A 21,897-nucleotide genomic window follows, 5' to 3' on the forward strand; every position below is an offset into this window, starting at 1 on the left:
CCTAGTATCCTGCAGCACTGCTGTTTAACCTAATTGTCTAATGACATAGTTTATGCTTTAAATGTATGTTTCAAATGCTCTGGGTACAGTGTTAGTTACATAGTGTGGCAGCCAGTGGGGAGGTGTACTGCCACTGACTAGAGTGGTATACTACGAAGCAAGCTAGATCTACTCAGGCTTTTATAAAGCTAGCCAGCTTCAGTTAGCTTCACATTCCAGGTCTGGCTTCATCCATACTACGGTGATGGATATTGCTCGTCCTCTTGCTGCCAACTCCAGCAGGCTTGCATTGTCGCACATGGCTAATCGAATGGCACCCTCTTAATTGAGACAATGCTGAAACATCAATCCATGGGCGAGTCAGTGCCACATTCTCGTTTGTGGTGAATGAAAGAAAGGTTATCTTGCAAATTCAGAAGGCAATGGTGTGAAATAGGCTTTTAGAAGTGCCATTGGAACCTCTTACCCTGGCAATTTAACTGTTAAACTCATGGGTATACTAACAATGGCTGCCAGTCTTGAATGGGAACTGCCATCTATGGATTATGTTTCTGCTATGGTTGGTTGCTTGACGCTACAGAAGGTAGCGCGTATGGCCCACTACATCACTGGGGCCGAGCTCCCTGCCATCCAGGACCTCTATACCAGGCGGTGTCAGAGGAAGGTTCTAAAAATGGTCAAAGACTCAAGCCACCCAAGTCATAGACTCTTAATTAAATATTTAATAAGTAATCTTGCTCAAATGAAGGAGATGTTGACATTCTTTGCGTGAGGGAGGGTATCTGATTTCATTGGTCCCCAACTCGTGGTTTAGAAACTTCATTCAGGATAAATGTGTTAGCCTACCCCAGAGCAGGTTAGTTCTGAAGGATTCGTTGCCATACAAATGTGCCTGGCTAAAAGGTGAGCCACTTTCGTGGTACCGTGAACTCAGTTGACCAAAGTTACCTCGCTAACTCAAACCTGATTTGTAGGATTGGACTCAGAGCAAGGTTTCTAGTACAGAGGCTCATGATAGGCAATAAAAGCACTGTTTTGAATTTACCCTATAAAGGTTACAACCTAAATTAACTTAAAATGTACAGCAAATAAACTAGCTACCAGCTCTCTCAGGCCTCGCTCTCGTGCAAAACCAGCAGCTGATAAGTGTGGTGGCTGATTGAGTAGCCAGCCACACCCTTAATGAGCCTTTTGAAGTCAGCTGTGCCTGTGTTCTCATGCCAGTGGGTGCATGCCAGGCTGACTAAATGGCTTGTGGTGCTGGTGCCCCTCACGGCGCCACACTTCCTTCTCATGAGGAAGGCTCGCAGATTACCCATCCCAAGGCTTCAAGCTGATGGGCGCATTCCAGGCTGACCACATGGCTTGTAGTGGCGCCCCAGTTGTAGGGTAGAGGATTTCTTCTGTGGCAGCCCCAGTGGCACAGGACTTCTTTAGGGCATGAGGGCAGTGACTGTACAGGCTCTTCTGGTTGACACTGAACAGGCCAGCAGCGAGTCAGCTCCAGCAGGCCACCATGGAAGGAAAGTCTTCTTCTGCAGAGTGTGTCTGATAGAACCTGCGCCACGTCCTTAACGATGTTTTGGTGTGGTCACAACTATTGGAGCTGAGTCAATCATCTTCACTAAGACCGCATGGGCCTCAGGATCCATGGGATGTGGGCATCATTTTCACTGTTGTCAATCCATTTCACAGCTGCCACAACAGTCGTCACGACAGCAAGGGCACAGAGTCAAATGGTGTGTGGTTTCTCCACACCATGCATACAGACCAGAGAAGTCTTCAGGGACCCTAGTAGACTTATTAGGAACAGGGGGAGATCAAATGTACTCGGCTGTTCATCTTCAGCCCACCAATTCTTCTCCTAAGGTAGAAGCGCATGACGTCAACAGCCTTGAGTGACCTTTTCAGATAGGGCCACTCTTGATGTAATTCCACTTTTTTTTTTTTACTTTTCATCTTACATGAAATCCAGAAGGAACCTTGCACCATTTTCTTCCAGCCACTCACACACCCCTGGGTACAGGCACCATACTTGCAGTTCTCTTGTCCTTTGTCATCTAAACCCCAAAACAACTCACCATGCCAAGGAGCGATGTACCAGAAACACAACCTAGCTCAAGGTCATCCGGTAGGGCTCTGCCAGCATTTTCCACCAAATGTGGAAGCCAGTGGGGAGGTGTGGTGCCACTGACCAGAACTAGGCTAGGTTTCAAATAGAGGCTCTTGAGAGGATAAATTCAAAACAAAAGCACTTTTATTGCCAAGAAGGTTACAACCTAAATGTTCAGCAAACAGAGCTACCCATGCTCTCAGGCCTCTCTCTCTAGTGAAGGAACCCAGCAGCTGATAAGTGTGGTGGCTGATTGAGTAACCAGCCACACCCTTAATGATCCTATTGAAGTCAGCTGTGCCTGCGTTCCTTTTCAAGCCAGTGGGTGCGTTCCAGGCTGACTACATGGCTTGTGGTGCTAGTGAGGGCAATGACACCAGTGGCTGCCATTCATAGGAACACCAAAATGCTAATGTACAGCAGCCTACATTTATAGTATCTTTCATCACTAGACATGCAAAACCATTAATATACTGCAAGTACATACAATACTCACAAGTCAAAAGCGGACGGGTAAAGCTATCCGAGGGTGTTCAAATATTCAAATTACATGTGTCAAACTCATTCCGAGTGTCTGTGGGTTTTCGCTCCTCCCTTGTACATGATTGATGAATTAAGGTCACTAATTAGTAAAGAACTCCCCTCACTTGGTTATCTAGGTCTTAATTGGAAGGATAAACCAAAAACCCACAAATACTAGGCCCTCCATGGAATGAGTTTGACACCCCTGAAACAGATCCTGCTCTTGGAATTTATACAGAACCTGTAATTGGAACTAGATTCCACTGGAGCCACAATTCATTTGTTGCTGTTTCAAGTCCATGATTTAAATAGAGGAAAATATGGCGGTTGTAGAAACAAAGGGAGATTTATGCACCTCTCCATTAAACCACTCACTTCAATGGAGTGGAGGAGGCCTTTCTGCCCAGTCTGGAGGGCTGTTCAACTTTTAAATGTATTGCTCTCTCTCCCGAGAGCAATTTGGGAGAATAATGGTAAAGTCAGATTAATGGTGGCTTTTCTGGCACAAACACAATGGCGTCTTTGTGGTGATCTGCTTTAAGAGGCACTGTGTAATTATTTAATCTCAGGCTTAGTGACGTTCTCTGGTCCAACAGTTGTTTGGGAAAATATTTCAGTCTCAACCAAGCCATTCGGCATAGGTACGCTCCCATTTTCTCTCTTTCAGACATTCCAGGAATGGTGATGGACTGAATCAAGATGTTTTATTTGTGTGCAGAAAGTAAAAGGCAGGTCCTCTGATCAAGGGGTTTTCAAACTTTTCAAACTTGCATCCAGGGACTCCCAACATAAGTCACGTCTTGTCATCAGGTGAATAATAATTTCAAAGAGAAGTGATCAACATTTTAAAATCAATAGATTTGTTAGACAGTTTCGTTATTTTGACCTCTATATTGAATTGGAAAATGATGTGTAAACATAGTATATTAGCTAGAAAGGTATCTTGGCGGTGTAGAGACATTTTTTGCTGTTGTAAAGCTAATTTCCAGCAATTCTACACAGTTTAGCATGGAGCTGAGAGACAATTTTGCAGTTTTAAAGCTAATTTATTGAAATTCTATACATTCTGCCATGGCTAATGTTGTGTTCCTCTGCTCAAACACAAAATCAATGGTCATGTGTCCTGAATGCCCTTTTTTATGTTTGATTCTACCTGACTGTCTAGCTTTTATTTGATTGTTGCTTCTCAAAGATGGTATTATTTAACATATATATATATATTTATAGTTCAATATCGTTTCTGCGTGCTTTCTATCGGGTCGTTTAAGTTGACACTGAAACTGTTTTTCCATCCACTTAGATGGCCAGTGGTAATTTAGACAGGCCTACTGTGATCGGTGTTACCCTGCTTTGATAACCAACAACAATAAGTCATTCTTATTGCATTGGTCATTTACTTCACAGCATTTGAAGATTTTCTCACGGTCTGATATTGCAGTGCTTTTTTTTGTATCTTTCAATCTGGTCACTTCTCTCTGCACATTCCCTCTGAAGCTAGTACAATATGTAAACCATTGAAGGAGGCAGTGGAGGGGGTGGGGCATTTAAATGGGCTACACCATTTGGTTCCCCCACTCCCCCTTAGCTTATTGACTCTTTAACTAAAGTTATTTTCCAATGGCTTCCATGTTCCATGGTAACTAATGGAGCCAGAGTCCATCATGCATCTACACCCACTTCTTCGCCATGAACAAGCTTATACACTAAATGGCACATAGAAAATGTGTCTGGATGTGTATGTTTGTGTTCCATAGAGATGTGTACACAATATTCTGCTTTTGTTGGACGGCCAAAGCAATATCCCTCGTGGGGTTTAAAAGTCATTTCTCAGTAGTAGTATAGAGCATCTTTTCATGAACATTGGCCTCCCCTCTTTTCACTGACATTTTCTCATAACATGACGTCAGCGAAGCATGAGACAAAAAAAATCGCAAGCGCCTTTAAAACTATGAGCCGTGTTTAACAAGGCAACAAACCTACAAGGGCTCCTTGTGAACGGGTCTGTGAAGTGTCACCTTTGGATACACTGAGTGGATGGCGGGACCTCTGTCTGTATTGGATCTCTCTGCTTAACATTGGCTCCCTCTGGCTTGCTGTCTACTGTTCTAGACATGCTGTCTTTTCACAAGGACTCTCTCCCCAGGACCAGCTGAAATAAGCAGAGGAAGGGATGTGTGATGAACTGTTGATTTGTCTAAACGTGATATTTTTGTGGAGCACTGGGAACCTGATAGGGCCGTTGTTAGCGTTTATTGGTTCCCTGTGGATGGCAGGACGGCAGAGGTGCAGAGGTGCAGGGAGAGGCCAATCCCATTCTTTAAAAGAAGTCAACTAATCTCCCTCGCCTTTTTGACCAGCCGCATATCCATATTTTTATTTGGAAGCCGAGACAGTTTATATATATCATTGTCATATGACAAGGTTATATATAACCATAGTGAAGAGGCATGAATTTTGCAGAATGATTTTTCCAGATTTCAATAAGAGGTGAAAGTTTTTCTCTCAATGACAGAGGTGCAAAAGTTCAGTCCCTTTTTATTCTTCAACAGTTACAAACCCCTGAGTAAATCCTGTCCTCTGCTTGCATAATTGTGACTGAAAAAGTGTAAAAGTAAATTTGCAGAGAGCAAAATCAATTGACTGTTACTGCAAAGTATTAGTTTCCCCTCAAAAATCAGGAAATATGAATGTTTCGTGGCTTGAGCATTATGCGATTTATGATAGCCCTTCGGTGTGTGTGTGTGGTAGAGCAAGTTCTGTTGATAATGAAATTTGACCCTTTTTCTGCCTAAAATAGCATCGTTAAATTATCACCTGGCTGTGGCACACACCCTGTTGTACTTTTGGCTATTGAAAGCAGTGCCCCCTACTGGTCCCTCCGACATCACTTCCAGCTTCGACCTGTCCTGGATGATCTTTAATAAAAGTGCTGACCAACCATACCCAACCCTGCTTTAAGATGCAACAGGATGAGAGCAAGGGTGTTCTATTTCAGCATTAGCACTGCAACGGTCCATTCAATAGCATGGCTCTAGACTTTCCACAGCACAAAGCTGACTTTTTCAAATGCTGCAAGGTTCTCACCCTAAAAATGTCCAATGAGACTGACCCCTGGGTATTGGCTATATCTTACATAAGGCTAAAGCAGACAGTGTCCTTACACTGTAGCTTATTCCATATCACCCCGTGGTTTCTCCTGTCTGGTCTAGTGTATTGGAAACGTTCTACTACCCTTAAAGTACATTTCACATTTGTGCCGGCCACTTGTTTACAAGGGCAATTGGAGAAGCAGGGAATCCAGGAGATTGGCTCAGGAAGAGGGGGTTGGGAGGGTATTTTCAGCACCGGAATTCCATGGGTTATTCCTGGATATATATCGCAGGACACGGATCGTCTCAAGATGGTAACCCACCTGCCCATAGGCCTCTGATCCAGTGTACTCAACCGACACGAAAGGTCATGTGAATTTAGCCTCAAGCTAGGGATATGACAGCCTTTTTGAAGTTTTGAGTTATTGTGGATGGATATGAAAATGTCCCCCACCCCTAAAAAAAAAAAGTATGTGTTTTGGTTATTAGTTTTGTAGGAGGTGACGCTGAAACTCTCATTGTGCAGAAAGAACAAGCTTTGTGTCTGTTGTGGAGTTGAAGACAGACATAACTATCGCTCAAACCAAAGCTCAGTGTCACTGGCGGTCGGTGCTATTTAAGATGAAGGAGGACATTTATTATTTCATTTGCATGGCCTTATTTCTATTACAGCATATTGGATGGCTATCATTCATATTCCATTCACCCAGTTCAATGTAACAGCGATAGGTTTAGGCTACTACATGATACTCAAATTTTCCCTATACCCATCATGAGGTTGCTACAACCTAGCCTATGAATGAAAGTTTACAGCGTAGGTGCACACAGGTCGAGACAGACAGTGACACAATCATTTCCGCCTTGCACACTTTTGCCTGCATCTAGCTGATTTAGGATGTAATCATTATTCCAACAGTTGCAAACAAGAGTTTCTATTGGACAAATTCAGGTATGTTTATCCCTGTTTCGTTCCATTTGCTTCCATTTAAGAAACGTTTTTCAACAGAATTGGCAGAATGAATACACCCCTGATCACACTTAAACACAGTTCACTTTCATAGCAGCTGCGCTGTATTCCTTCACGCATCTGTGCGCTCCCCTCCTCTCACCTTTTCCCTTAGCTTGTGGACTTTAATGCACAATACATTCACTTTATGTGAGCAGGCAAATAAAACTTTCCAAGCCAAACCATATCATAACCGCTACACACAGCCTACACTGTCGTCACCATATTCGCTAAAGTAACGTCATAGTCAACATAGTTAATAGAATTAACACGTAAGTAAACTCGCTACAATCATGCAGTAACGTTACAGTGTACAGTCAGTATGCAGTGACAATAAATTTGTAAAACCAAAAGCTTACCATGATTGGAAGTGTTCCAGTGTTGTGTCTGACAGTCATAGCCAGCTAGCTAACATAGCATCCCTCTGTTTGAGCAGGGTGTTTGAGTAGGCTAAACTAGCTAGCTGCATTTGCTAGCTAAGTAAGTGAAACTGAAAGTGAACAAAAAGGACAACCTCTCTATCTCTCTCTTGCTTCTCCTTCATTTTGGAAGAAATTAATTTGTTCAAAACTGTTCAACTATTGTCTTTCTCTCTTTTTGAATGAACTACTTACCACATTTTATGTGCTACGGTGCTAGCTAGCTGTAGCTTATGCTTTCAGTACTAGATTCATTCTCTGATCCTGTGATTCGGTGGACACCTTTTCAGTTAATTCCGCAAGAGATCTGATAGGTTGGAGGACGTCCTCCGGAAGTAGTCTTAGTTACTGTGTAAGGGGGTGGGAACCATGAGCCTTCTAAGTTTTGTATTGAAGTCAATGTACGCAGAGGAGAGCGGAAGCTAGCTGTCCTCCGGCTGCACCATGGTGCTACCCTACAGAGTACTGTAGACCTTCATTGCAAAAAGTGTTTTAATCAATTATTTGGTGCCATTTGAATATATTTAGCATAGTTTTATATAAAAAGGCTAACTTTTTAAATGTTTTACTATTCTTATTTTTTATGAAATTCACTGAGGAGGATGGTCCTCCCATTCCTCCTCTGAGGAGCCTCCACTGCTCAGTGTTGGGTAGATGCTTGCCCTCTGAACTATTTATTGTAAGTGGTGAGGGACGGGGACACGCCCAAGAGATTGCATGTAAACATGCAACATTAGACATCCATTTCCGACCGCAACCAGCTCCTTACATAAGCAGGACAACAGGTGTCGGTGGTAGTTTGACAGCATTTAGCTCGACTGAAGAGAAGCTTGGTGCTTGGCTTGCTCGATATCATTGCATCGAAACAACTTCCTCTTTTATGTGTGTGTCTGTCTGTCTGTGTTGCATGTGTCGCCTTTGGCCGCTAGCGTGTAAAGCTTTGGCCTCAGCACCCCTGCATTGTATTACTGGAGTTGTGTGGGCGCCATCACATGGGCTATATTTGCAGTGCCATGCCTTTGTACCAATGTTGTCTATAGATGTCCCAGAGCGGCCTGTCGACCTGGCCAACAGGATGTGATGGTGAGCCCAGAATGCTGCTTGAATCAGAGTCCATGCATGCTTCCCCATGCTTATGTGCAGAGGGTTTAGGCTTTCGCGTCTGGGGCTGCTCACCCCCACAATAATTATCGGAGCACCCCAAAATGTTTGCTCCGCCCATCAGTGACTCCGCCTTTGCTGGATGGGCGTGCTTTGGCGAGCATCCCGTCTCTTAGCGTTGTGCACAAGCTTGCAACGCAATGCTTAATTTCTTGCTTTTTTAATTGAATTATTCCTTTTTTGGCTGCATATTGAAGACTGGCCAGCACTTCCACACACAGCTTAGCACAGTTTCTCTAGTTTCTAGTTACATAAGCTGCCAATATCCCTTTCCAGGACATTCAGAGCTGCATATACACAGTCAGTACATATACACAGTCAGTACAGATCTAGAATGACTGTGCAATATGTGAAGATGTTGGCTTGGTATGAGTAGGCCCAGCCTGGGTTAAGGGATATTGCTTTAGTGGGTGTGGAGTGTAACCGGTGACTAACTGCCGGTTGTTTCTCAACCAGGGCGTCCTGGGTCGAGGGGAAAGAGAGGTCGCAATGGGGATCCAGGTAGGTTTACAGTACTGTACCTGCCCTCCACTGTCCATTAGACACATGTAGGCCTGTAACACAAAACAGGTGAAGAAACATCATAAACACACTAAATTCAATTAAATCAGCAATCTCCTCTCACATGTTACGCTGACAATGACCTTATTTGAGAAAGCAATATAATAAGTGTGTGTGTGTATGTGTTTTTTTGAGGAATATATTGTGGCGAGGATATTGGTGAATGTTCCACCAGATTGAGTTTAGTGTTTTGATTCTGCATTGTGATGAAGTGAAAGTAAAACGTGTCAGCCAGGAACGCGATCACCGCCCATTCTGGTGTAACCAAACATCTCCTGTGGGTTTTACCCACTCAGGTTTGAAATTCCTTACACCTAGGTTTACTATAGCCGAGGGTAGTGTCCAAAATAGTCAGCAGAAGTTGAGAAAGAATCCTCCTCAAATACTAGAAAAAAGCCTCACAAAAAACAGGAAAGGAAAGAATAATTCAGCCCCCAAAGGGAAGGTTTTGTCACCCCTGATCAGATCATCTGTTATTCCTGGATGTTATTGCTCATGTCAGACTGATCTCTAGGCCTGTAGGAGAGGCCAGACATTCTGCACTCTCTCTGTCCGTTTGGAGAGTCATTTGGGTAAGGGCGGCTACCTCTTTTAGGGCTGTTTGTCTTATGTCTGTGACAGCTTCTTGCCGTATAATAAGTCAGGTTTAAGAGTGACCTTTAGACTCTGGCCTCCTTCATTGCAGTGTGGCTCCATGTCAGGGTTCTCGGGATCCTGAGCCCCAGGATTCTGTCTCCTCCTCACTGAACAGAATACTTGTCGGGCTCCAGACCATTTAACAGACAAACCATCATGTGCCTACTTCCATTCCCATTTTTCACAGTGTTTTTAATGCAAACAGTCCGGAAAACCCTCATTATTTATCCTGTTTTTTTCTTCCAGTTCAGGCATTTATTTTACTCATACAATCCTTAAATAGGACCAGACAAATATGCCATTGAGAAGATAATGCTGGTGATTTGATGTGACGTTAAAGGGAAGGGATTTGTCATCAGTGATTTTCCTCACTGTTCTGTGATTGATGTGACGCCATGTTTTGTGATCCTGTCTTGATTTTGTAGTAATTGATTCTGTCTGGTGACTGAGGTCTTTCTGATTAGCCTTCTGAAAGGTCAGAGGGGGGGCGTGGTCACAATGTAAGAAATATACCTGCTCCTAGGCTCTGATTACTAGTGGAACATTGCCTCTGTACTTGCCATGTTTTTCTGATGAGAGTTTTAAAGGTTTATGTAACCGATCAGGCGGGGCTCATGGAGTATAACGTAGGAGTGAAATAAAATGTTAATTCAGGGAAGTATTTTCAAAGAGCCAGTTTCCAGGATTTCGACGAAGCATGGTGAGAAGAGAAACTCCATTGATAGTGCTTTTTATTCCAGGAGAAAGGATGTCTGTGGAGATGTCTCTCCGCAATGGAAAAAGTCAATGCAATGAGTAGTGCATTAATCTTAACTGGGTGTGGAGGAAGCTCTTGAGGAGCGACGCCGGTTTGGCGTTGGGCTCAGGCTACAGGCTGTGTAGTGTCATTTGGCATCTTCCTGGCACCAGTTTCCCTTTCTCCATCCCTGTTCTCATCAATCCAGGAATTGGTAGGCAGACTATTTCCAACACTGCCAGGGAGGGGAAACGTCTCAAGGCTAGGAATGACCATCTTATGGGAGGGCTGAGAGAGATTTTGGAGTCGGGCTCTCAAAATGAATATTTCGATTTATGTACCAATTTTCTTGATGTGGCACATGGAAAATATGACCTGCCTATATGTGCACAGGTCCCGTATCCACAAAGAGTCTCAGAGTAGGAGTGCTGATCTAGGATCAGTTTTGCATATTAGATCATAATGAATAAGATTGTACTACTCTGCTTCTACTTTGAGACGCTTTGTGGATACAGTACTCCCTTCCATGCCTTTTTAAAGGTGGTTAGAGCTAGACAAAGAGTTTGGAAGAACTTGTTTTCTCACTGGTCTAATGAAGTCTTCTTTACCTTCACGGGGCTGGATGAGACATCCACCTTTTTGTTATTTGTGTTTTGTAGATGGAATTGGCGAAAACACCTTCTCATAATTAAATAGGCATGTTTGAGTCATGATATTTACTGTTCTATGAATCAGTCAGTGGCAGGAAGGTTTTTAGGGTGAGGCATTGCACCGCTCCAGAACAAATCCAAAGCAGACAGCCACTGTAAACTGAACTTCAGAGCACTTGAAAAACTTTCCAATTCACATTGACTTAACTCAATTTGATCAATGTTTTTCTACACTGTATGACTAATTGAATCTTTCTCCCTCTCTTTTGCAGGACCTCCTGTAAGTAGACCTGATGCCTTGTGTGACCATGCGGCGAGTGGTAAAGTGACTGTGTTTTTGTGTTTGGGAGTGTTTGTACCATGGATAAGTCCTTGAACGTCTACTGAAATCTCTGTTTGATAGCCCCCCCCGATCTTACATGGATGCACCCTTTTGGTGTTGCTGTGCGGTGTGTTTGCAGAGAGCTTGTAAAGAGTGGTGACATGATGATTTTCAAAGCATATCATTGAGCATATCAAGGCAACTCTTTAAACATGGTCATTATAGTTGCTCCTTCTTGCATTGTTTGTGGGGTGGAAAAACGTTGCGTTGGTAAGTTAATCAGTTATCCTTATTCAAAATATACATGTGAAGTCTCTCTCCCTTTAGTGCACGGTAATTACATTATCAGGACTGCTAAGCATTTCACTGGTTCGGCTCAGTGAAATATCAAGTGGACTTGACATTATGAATAGCATTGTGGATGTTATTAGGCCTTTAACTGAAAGTAACTCCTTGGAAAATATGAATCATAGGACCACTGAGGAGTCTTTAACGGTGCCGAGGAAGTCAGGAGCCCAGGCGTGTTTTCCACTCCCAAACTCCTCCATCATGCCTCTATTTGAAAAACTCAAATAAGCTTTCTGATGTCTGAGAGCACGTCTTCCCTGTCTCCCCTGTATCCTGCCATTACTCAGGGATCCTTAGCCATGTCAGCCTTAGCATCTCAGAGCTAACCTTCTGGTTCTGTGGGAGGGCAGTATGGAACACCTTGGGCAGGGCGTTAAAATTGGCCACAGCTACGACCTGGTGCTATGAGAGGGTGATGGTCGTGGCCTAGCTTCGGGCCATGGCAGTGATTGATCAGTCAGCAGCAGCCAGGCAGGGATGGACATCCAGACCTGGGCCAGGTATAGCCAGAGACAGCCAGGCAGGCCAGGGAGGAGTGGGTTTGTGGGTTCCGGAAGAAGACACTCCTATCAGGTTGGCTGCGTTGCACGCTTGATGAAAAGTTAATGGTTAGCTATTGCATAATGACGAAGTTGATAGCATGAAGATATACAGTAGATGCACATTTCACTGGGTAGGCATTGCTGTCACTTATACTTTCATTACGTGAACAAAGGAAGGAACTTTTCCAAATGATTTAGTTTAAGTTTGAGTTCTGGTTGGAATCGTTTTGTAAGTTAAGTGCCATTATGTACTTTTGTGTAAACCTTTCCACTTGAAATGCATTAGCTATTCATACTATTACATAAAGAAGCACTTACACGACATGACCAAAAGTATGTGGACACCTGCTTGTCGAACATCTCATTCCAAAATCATGGCCATTAATATGAAGTTGTTCCCCCCTTTGCTGCTATAACAGCCTCCACTCATCTGGGAAGGCTTTCTACTAGATGTTGGAACATTGCTGCGTGGACTTGCTTCCATTCAGCCACGAGCATTAGTGAGCTCGGGCGCTGATGCTGGGCGATTTAAGCCTGGCTCGCAGTTGGCATTCTAATTCATCCCAAAGGTGTTCGATGGGGTTGAGGTTAGGGCTCTGTGTGGTCGAGTCAAGTTCTTCCACGCCGATCTCAGCAAACCATTTCTGTATGGACCTCACTTTGTGAACGGGGCATTGTCATGCTGAAACAGGAAAGGGCCTTCCCCAAACTGTTTCCACAAAGTTGGAAGCACAGAATTGTCTAGAATGCTGTACCGTTAAGATTTCCCTTCGCTGGAACTAAGGGGGTCTATTTTTTTATCCAGGTAAGTTGACTGAGAACACATTGTCATTTACAGCAACGACCTGGGGAATAGTTACAGGGGAGAGGAAGGGGGATGAATGAGCCAATTGGAAGCTGGGGTTGATTAGGTGGACATGATGGTATGAGGGCCATATTGGAAATTTAGCCAAGACACCAGGCTTAACACCCCTACTCTTATGATAAGTGCCATGGGATCTTTTAGAGAACACAGAGAGTCTGGACACCCGTTTAACATCCCATCCGATAGACGGCACCGTACACAGGGCAATGTCCCCAATCATTGCCCTGGGGCAATGGGATATTTTTTTAGACCAGAGGAAAGAGTGCCTCCTGTCTTGCCCCCCAACACCACTTCCAGCAGCAGCTGGTCTCCCATCCAGGGACCAACCAGGACTAACACTGCTTAGCTTCAGAGGAAAGCAAGCATCAGGATGCAGGGTGGAATGCTGCTGGCTTAGTCCAAACCATGAAAAACAGCCATTATTCCTCCTCCACCAAAATGCACAGTTGGCACTATGCATTCGGGCAGGTAGCGTTCTCCGGGCATCTTAAAACCCCCAGATTAATCCGTCGGACTGCCAGATGGTGAAGCGTGATTCATCACTCGAAAGAACACGTTTCCACTGCTCCAGAGTCCAATGGCGGCGTGCTTTACACCACTCCAGCCGACGGTTGCCATTGCGCATGGTGATCTTAGGCTTGTGTGTTACTTATCGGCCATGAAAACCCATTTCATGAAGCTCCCGACGAACAGTTCTTGTGCTCACGTTGCTTATAGAGGCAGTTTGGAACTCGATAGTTGAGTGTTGCAACTGAGGACAGATGATTTTTACACACTACGTGCTTCAGCACTCGGCGGTCCCGTTCTGTGAGCTTGTGTGGCCTACCACTTTGCGGCTGAGCCATTGTTGCTCCTAGATGTTTCCACTTCACAATAACAGCACTTACAGTTGACAGGGGCAGCTCAAACAGGACAAATATTTGACGAACTGACTTGTTGGAAAGGTGGCATCCTATGACGGCGCCACTTCAGTACAGGCCATTCTACTGCCAATGTTTGTTTATGAAGATTGCAGGGCTGTGTGCTCGATTTTATACACCTGTCAGCTACGGGTGTAGCTGAATTAGCCGAATCCACTAATTTGAAGGGGTGTCCACATACTTTTGTATATACAGTGTAGCTATACACCAGAGCCAGAATTGCGCAGGTCTCCCGTAACTTACCCTGCAAGTGAACTTTCACATAAGGAATAGCACTGTGAATTTTCTTATCAAGTTAAGTTTTATATCACTGCTTAGATATGAAAAGGGGATTTTAAGAAATGTCCTCTGTGTTTGATTAATCGCCTCAAGTTTTCTTAACACGCTCATCCATATTGTGGCCTTTGACAATTGAGTGAGGAGTTGAGGACAGACGATTTGTATAAATAATCTTAGCCTCTATTTAAGTTGGGATGTTACGCTAACACAATTACCCATGTGATTGCAACTGTAAAACGACATGAAATTGGTGCTTTCCTGTTCCCTGAAACCGAGGGCTTTGGTCCTTTTAAAAACATAATAGTCTCTCATTTTTCATAGGTCACATCACAGGGGCTTGGCCTCCTGCCCTCCCCGTGGCCGTGTGTGTTTAACACACTCTAAAACAATCAGCGTTGATGGGAACCACCTTTAGATGTAAATGAAACTAAACAGCTTTAAAGCTTCTCCATGAAGCTCCACCGTTCTCGAGCTCCGATTCGGGTTCAGCGTTGCTCAAAACACAGTTGACCACTATAAAGTGTACATTTGTCTGAGAATAGCATATTGTTGAAATTGAATCGCTTACAGACCTGTTTTTCAGACCCGTTTTTTAGCCTTTTCTGGCAGCCTTATGGTTAGATAACAATCAGCTTCAGATCAACAGTAAATCCTGCTGCTGCCAGTGTCTGAGGGAAGTAAAGAAGTCCAAACCTCTCTCCCACACCTCAACCCTCACTACTAAGGTTACAGAGAGGCCCCAGGGGCCATGGAAGCCCGTAGCGGAGGCCCTCTCATTCGTCCACTAGCACCCGGCCCAAATGGGAGCCACATGTTACAGGTTACTGCATAATTCCAATGAGGGGTTTCTTCCGGATGTAGGGCACCCCTGACCCCTGCAGACGGCCCCTAGAGGCCCTGTAGCAGGCAAGCAGACAGACACCCATGTGCAGTGTGTTTTCACTCGTTACCTGGCCCTGCACCTCAACTCAGCGCTGCCCCAGACCTCCAGGACCATGCAAGTTGCTCCACAGAAGCACCAATCATTAGGCTTTCTAACAGCGGCCACTTGTTTCACTCCCAAGATCTATAAACTGTTGCTTAACTAAAGAAGATTAAATAACATTCTGAGAGGAGATGGGGAGAGTGCTAGCATATCTTGCCTTTAGAATTTTCGATGGATTGTTGATGCAAGATGAATGACTTCCGGTCTGGAACTGCTGGCCAGTAGTGGCCCACACACTCGGTATAGGAAGCAGACACAACCATGACTCTTGTTGGCTTTTCAGGGAAGAATAGAGTCAAAATGTCAGTCTGTAAGCCCTAGAACTCCTCCATAGAGATAAAATACCCCTCTGTGGACAAACAATGGCCACTGGCTTTGGGAAATGTCAAGGGTTCCTGTTCCGTCCAACCAGTAATTAGTGCTGTGTCCTTTGCTGAAACAACACAGACATAAGGGCTATTGATTTATGTTTCCGTAGCTCACTGAAAACAAAACACACAATATTGGAGGAAATGTTCCTTTGGCAATATTGAACGCTGTATCGGACATCCTTATGGCTTTTGTTGGTTGTTCAAGACTCTAAGCCTAAGGGGAACATGTTTTCCCCCATTCAACTTAGCCACCAGCTGAATAAAGAACTTACATAGATGAATCCATGGCATGCCTTCTTACAAGACCTGTCTTTGCATGCATTTACATGCTGATTGAAATGCATTGATGTTATGGTATGTTCTTTAATGTTGATGAGAATCTACAGTATATTATAGATAATGAATACCTTAAACTTCAACTGCTATGGTTTATGATTCATCCTCAACTTAAATAAGCATGTTATCAGCTCTTTAACCTGTTCAACTCTGACGCCCTCTGGTGGCATTTTTTAAATGATGCATAATATTGTATACTACCCTCATAAAGTAGAATTCGGTTAAACAAGTCTTACAAACACATGCTTAGTACTGTTAGAAAGTTAAGAAATGTGGGATTCGGATAACGGTATCAGACACAATGTGGCTATTACAGAACCTGAGCTACAGCAGCCTCAATTGTTACATTTTGGGGAATAAGAGATTTGAAAATCTAGGTTTGACATAAAATATGTTACCAATTACAATTACTGTTCGAAAAGGATGTAGCTTTTAAATGATATGTCACTTTCTATTTTCTGACTATCTTTTTTGGGGGGGGGGGGGGGGGGGGGGGGGCGGTGGGTTCAACTCACCGTACCCGATACTTTGAACAAAACAACTGCTCAGAGTTAAACAGGTTCAAATCAATTAGGTCTATCAAACCAATTGAAATGATGTATTGTTTGATTTGTTTCTTCTTTTGTTGTGGAATGGTGTGTTTTTGTTTTCTTTTATGGCTGCTTGTTATAACTGAACCTGCCAAAATACAATGAGCACTGAAAAACACTTTGTTCAAATCCAAATACTCTGCAATGAGAAAGTTAAATAATGACATAATACTGTAGAAAACTGTCCAAAAACAATTGTCTTTTTTGACCATTTTATTCTGGCCTGGATCAGTGTGATGTGAACTTTTTCTGTAATAATAACAAGTTCACTTTCTATTTTGTATCCATTTCTCTCACCCCTTTTCAGGGTCCACCCGGACGATCAGGCTTTCCGGTAACTGTCTTTTAACTGTCTGTCTTTCGTTCTCTGTGTGTTTTGAGATCTCTCTGATCGCTCTACTGAGAAGTTGTTTTTGTCCCAGGATAATATCCCAATTCAATGTACGATCATTGGAAAAACACACATAGAGGACAATCAAGCCAGGAGTTTGATGACTTCAAATGAATTCATCTGTATTTACTGTGATTGACAACTTCTCAGCAAAGATACTTCGGAGATATCTGCTCAACAGAGGGACTGAGTGCATTATATGCGCAGTTTATACACTCCTTTGTGAGTTTGAATACCTTTGTAGACATACAATGCATTCAATAAGATTTGCAGTTGTCTTTACTTTTACTACATTTAGATTGGACATATAATTTGCATTGAAAAGCTTATGCCCCTTTTCATGAACAGCCCATTAGAAATCCAATTGTATAATAACGAGAGACCTCCACAGAGAGTCCCAGACATAAGACTGTAGTTTTGGTATCACCTCAGACCCTCTTTTGCCTAGCTCTTTGCTTACTGTGTCCCTGTCAGCTTCCTGGTTACCCAGCTCTAACATGACTAACTCCCAACCAGCCAAATCCACATGGTCTCCATCATAGCATGGCAACAGGAGGCCATCTTAGATCTGACCTTTGACCCAGCTACCAGCTCCAACCTGTGAACCCTCCTCAGTCCTTTCAGGCTCACTGGTGAAACAGGCCCATAAAACAGTCTGAAGTTGAATAGACGGCTCACAGGGCGAGCTTTTCAAGGGAGATTAGCTGACAGGTTTTGTCAAAGTTCAGATGTGATCCCTTCCAGGTTTTTGATTGATGATCCTGTCAAAGAACTGGTAATTATATCAGAAGTGCTCTCTCCTCTTCTTGGGAAGAATGTGGTTTTGGAGAGGACGTGAGCTCCATACAGTCCTGTCACAATTACACTTCACTTTTTTTTTCCTACTTCGAGCCTGCTGTATATTCATGTGATCTATTAGCACATTTCACAATATCTTCACATAATTATCACATTAAGATGCTTGTTTACTATCATAATACTTTGAAACCCTATACATCCTCCTTCAGTCACGCCTCATCTAAAGTAACGCAGGGGTCTGAGTTGTGTGCATGTTGAAGCAGAAGCCGTGCTAGCCGTGGTGAGGGGAGCCGTTATGACTGCGGTCAGTCTGGAGACTGAGAGTGTGCTGGTCCCTAGGCTTATAGTCCAGCTGAGTCTCATTACTCCTGCTAAAGGAAAAGTCCAACCAAAAACTATCTTTTGGTATTTGTTTCATTAGTCCATTGTTGGTATAGTTCCAAAATGTTTTGCTTGTCAGCAATCAAGTTTTCAAGATATATGACTTTGCATCATCTGATGCAAAATACATCATACGGGGATTATTTCTGTATTTTGAACGTTACATACTGTATCTTGAAAACTTGATTGCTGACAAGCAAAACATTTTGGGACTATGTCAACAATGGACTAATGAAACAAATACCAAAAGATAGTTTTTGGGTGGACTTTTCCTTTAATACACCTGAGAGGCCTCCACACTGCACCACTGAGGCCCTGTGTAAATCCTCCTGTCCTGAATCCTGACTGTACTGTGTGGGTGGGTGTAGGGGGAGGTGTGTGTGTGTGTTCGGACGGGGGTCAGCAGTGTGGTCAGGGACCACTGAATTTGAGACTGCCACAGCCCCAGCAACTCTATATCCCAAACTGGGAGTGACAGGTGCTGCAGAGGGAGAGAGAGATAGGGAACAGGGGGTGGTGTGTGGAGAGAAAGTGGTCGCTTCAACTCTTATCTTTTTTTTTAGGGCAAAAGACTTCAACAATAGAAGGAACACACATTGAGTAATAGAGTGGGGAGCGTTCAGATTTCTGTCTGAGATTTCTCGGAATGCTGCCTAGCACAATAACAGACTTGGCCCTGTGCGGGATAGAGGTCAGAGAGCCGACTGTTCATCTGATTCTAGGAAATCAACAGTTTGAGGGAAAGCACCGTTAAGTGACCATAGGAAATGGTTTGTCTCACTTTTGCTCGTTCTGCTCCTTATAAAGGCATTATACTGAATATGGGGGAATTTTGAGCAGTTATGATATTGCACAGCCGTGTCTTGAATCAGGACCTTGGACAGGGCATATAGAGCACTGCCTTAAACCAGCATATCTCTAGAGACCTGATAGCAATGCTCCAGTATGGGGATCATCGTTTTTAATCACAGCGAGCTGCAGCTGTTTGTTTTTGTGTAATTAGGCAACTGTCTTTCTTTATTTCCTCAAAATAGCCATCACCTTTTTAAGGAGTGGGACACACGGAGAGATAGTCAGCTTGATATTGATGAACACCCATGTTAGGTTATTAATTAGGTCTATACTATATTGGGGGGGGGGGGGGGTGTAGCGAGAGTGGAAGTTCAACCCAGGCCTCTCTACCCAACACCCCTCACAGATTCAGGTATCCAGCACGTGTTGCGTTGCTGTGCGTTGTGATGACTTATGGGGCTGGCCCCAACCTGGAACTTGTTTCCGGAACACGTCATCGGAGTGAGTCGTCAAAAAGCTGTCATCGCCAGCCTACTCCAGGATGCCTGTCATGGGAGTGAGAGGGCGAGTTGCTCCTATTAAGAGGCTTTAGGAATGAACACCTTTGCATAATAAATCATTTCAGCGCGTCCAGAGTTTATGGTCATTTAGAAGAGTGTGAACAAAGGTTATGCGTGGCAGATGGACAAGGGCATGACCTGGGGGAGGAAGGTCATTATGGACTGTCACGTCCACTGGTGATGTTTACAGTGTTGCAAACAGAACAAATTGCTGTTAAACCCAATGTGTCCCAAATTGGACATGATACAGTATTTATGACTTCCACCCAGATGCCTTGTAACCCTCTATGGGTGAAATAAGAAAACGGGGCAATATGTTCCAGCAATTTATTTAGTTATACATGAGGAACTAGAGAGTTATTTAGTTGTCACGTAGGGAATGTCACTGTTAGTTGTGGTCAGCTGGCAAATCTAATCTCTGACAAGTATCTGATGTGTAAGCATTAAGTGAAACTAATACAGTATATTAGGTAGTTATGACATAATGGTTACCTTTTTGAAACATTTGTTTCAAATAATCCCTGATGAGGCTTGTTCTCTGACCACCATTGGTTCTCTGCTGCACTGACTTCTTTCAAGGCCTGGCATACTGTAGCTAGCCATGGGCCTTGAGAGAACCTACAGTTCTGGGCATGGCTGCATCAAAATTGCTCATCCTACCATAATGTTTAGGAATAGTTCCATAGTTCCAAAGCTCCACAGTGGCTTGTCTTTATCAGAGTTGACCGACAGAGCCCGAAAGTCTGCCATCAATTTAAACACAAATACATACTGTAATCTGAGTTTGCTGAAAACGGCATAATATTACATTTTGATGGCATGACAGAATGAAAGCTCACTATAAGTTAACCTGTTGGCTGTGATTGTAATACCGCTGGAGCATCTCATAATTGTTTACCCCTTTCCTCTTGACTTTGCGTTGCTTATTAGGGTGACAAAGGAACAATGGGAATTCCTGGAAGATTGGTGAGTGACACGAGAATGTGCAACCGAGTAGTGTGTAGAAACAAAGGGACTTTGACCAAATAGAGGACACTTGAGTAGCATGTCTTCAACATTTTAAAGAAAAGACTGAAGAGAAATGACACCAATGTTCAGGTTATGACCAGATAAAAAAAAATTCACAAAATGTTTTCTGACATTCTTTGTTAATTAATATATTGTTTAATATATGCATATGTCATTTTTGTGAAGTTTAGTACGGCCCATCGCAGAATGCAACCCTTGGTGCCCCTTCATAAATGATAGAAACGGATATATGAGGAATGGGTTTGGTATAGTTTGACATAGCTAAAGATACAGTGCATTCGGAAAGTATTCAGACCCCTTGACTTTTCCGTACGTTGTTACGTTACAGCCTTATTCTAAAATGGATTAAATCTTTTTTTACCCTCATCAATCGACACACAATACCCTATAATGACAAAGCAAAAACAGGTTTTTGGAATTTTTTGCAAAACTGAAATATCACATTTACATAAGTCTTGAGACCCTTTACTCAGTACTTTGTTGAAGCACCTTTGGCAGCGATTACAGCCTTGAGTCTTCTCGGGTATGACGCTACAAGCTTGGTACACATGTATTTGGGGAGTTTCTCCCATTCTTCTCTGCAGATCCTCTCAATCTCTGTCAGGTTGGATTTGGAGCGTCGCTGCAAAGCTATTTTCAGGTCTCTCCAGAGATGTTTGATCGGGTTCAAGTCCAGGCTCTGGCTGGGCCACTCAGGGACATTCAGAGACTTGTCCCGAAGCCACTCCTGCGCTGTCTTGGCTGATTGCTTAGGGTCATTGTCCTTTGCCCCAGTCTGAGGTCCTGAGCACTCTGGAACAGGTTTTGATTCAAGGATCTCTCTGTACTTTGCTCCATTCATCTTTGCCTCGATCCTGACTAGTCTCCCAGTCCCTGCAGCTGAAAAACATCCCCACAGCATGATGCTGCCACCACCATGCTTCACCGTAGGGATAGTGCCAGGTTTCCTCCAGACGTGACGCTTGGCATTCAGGCCAAAGAGTTCAATCTTGGTTTCATCAGACCAGAGAATATTTTATTCTCATGATCTGAGAGTCCTTTAAGTGCCTTTTGGCAAACTCCAAGTGGGATGTCATGTGTCTTTTACTGAGGAGTGGCATTCGTCTGGCCACTCTACCATAAAGGCCTGATTGGTGGAGTGCTGTAGAGATGGTTGTCCTCCCATCTCCTCAGAGGAACTTTGGAGCTCTGTCAGAGTGACCATTGAGTTGATGTTCACCACCCTGACCAAGGCCCTTCTCCCTCGATTGCTCAGTTTGGCCAGGTGGCCAGCTCTAGGAAGAGTGTTGGTGGTTCCAAACTTCTTCCATTTAAGAATGATGGAGGCCACTGTGTTCTTGGGGACCTTTGATGCTGCAGAACTTTTTTGGTACTCTTCCCCAGATCTGTGCCTCGACACAATCCTGTCTCGGAGCTCAATTTTGGGTCTCATAGCAAAGGGTTTGAGCTCAAGCTCAATTTCGGGTCTCATAGCAAAGGGTTTGAACACATATGT

General features: G+C 43.7%; 1 protein-coding gene across 1 annotated transcript in view; it reads left to right on the forward strand.

Annotated features, from left to right (window-relative positions):
- LOC115193846 (collagen alpha-1(XIII) chain) overlaps positions 1-21,897 on the forward strand; it is a 111,829-nt gene that overhangs the window by 45,037 nt on the left and 44,895 nt on the right. Inside the window, exons 3-5 of the mRNA XM_029752927.1 lie at positions 11,166-11,173; positions 16,759-16,785; positions 20,304-20,339. Of these exons, the coding sequence (XP_029608787.1) occupies positions 11,166-11,173; positions 16,759-16,785; positions 20,304-20,339 (71 nt within the window). The remainder of the gene's footprint in view (positions 1-11,165; positions 11,174-16,758; positions 16,786-20,303; positions 20,340-21,897) is intronic.

The sequence above is a fragment of the Salmo trutta genome, chromosome 5 (genome assembly GCF_901001165.1).
Source record: "Salmo trutta chromosome 5, fSalTru1.1, whole genome shotgun sequence".
Taxonomy (NCBI): Eukaryota; Metazoa; Chordata; class Actinopteri; order Salmoniformes; family Salmonidae; genus Salmo; species Salmo trutta.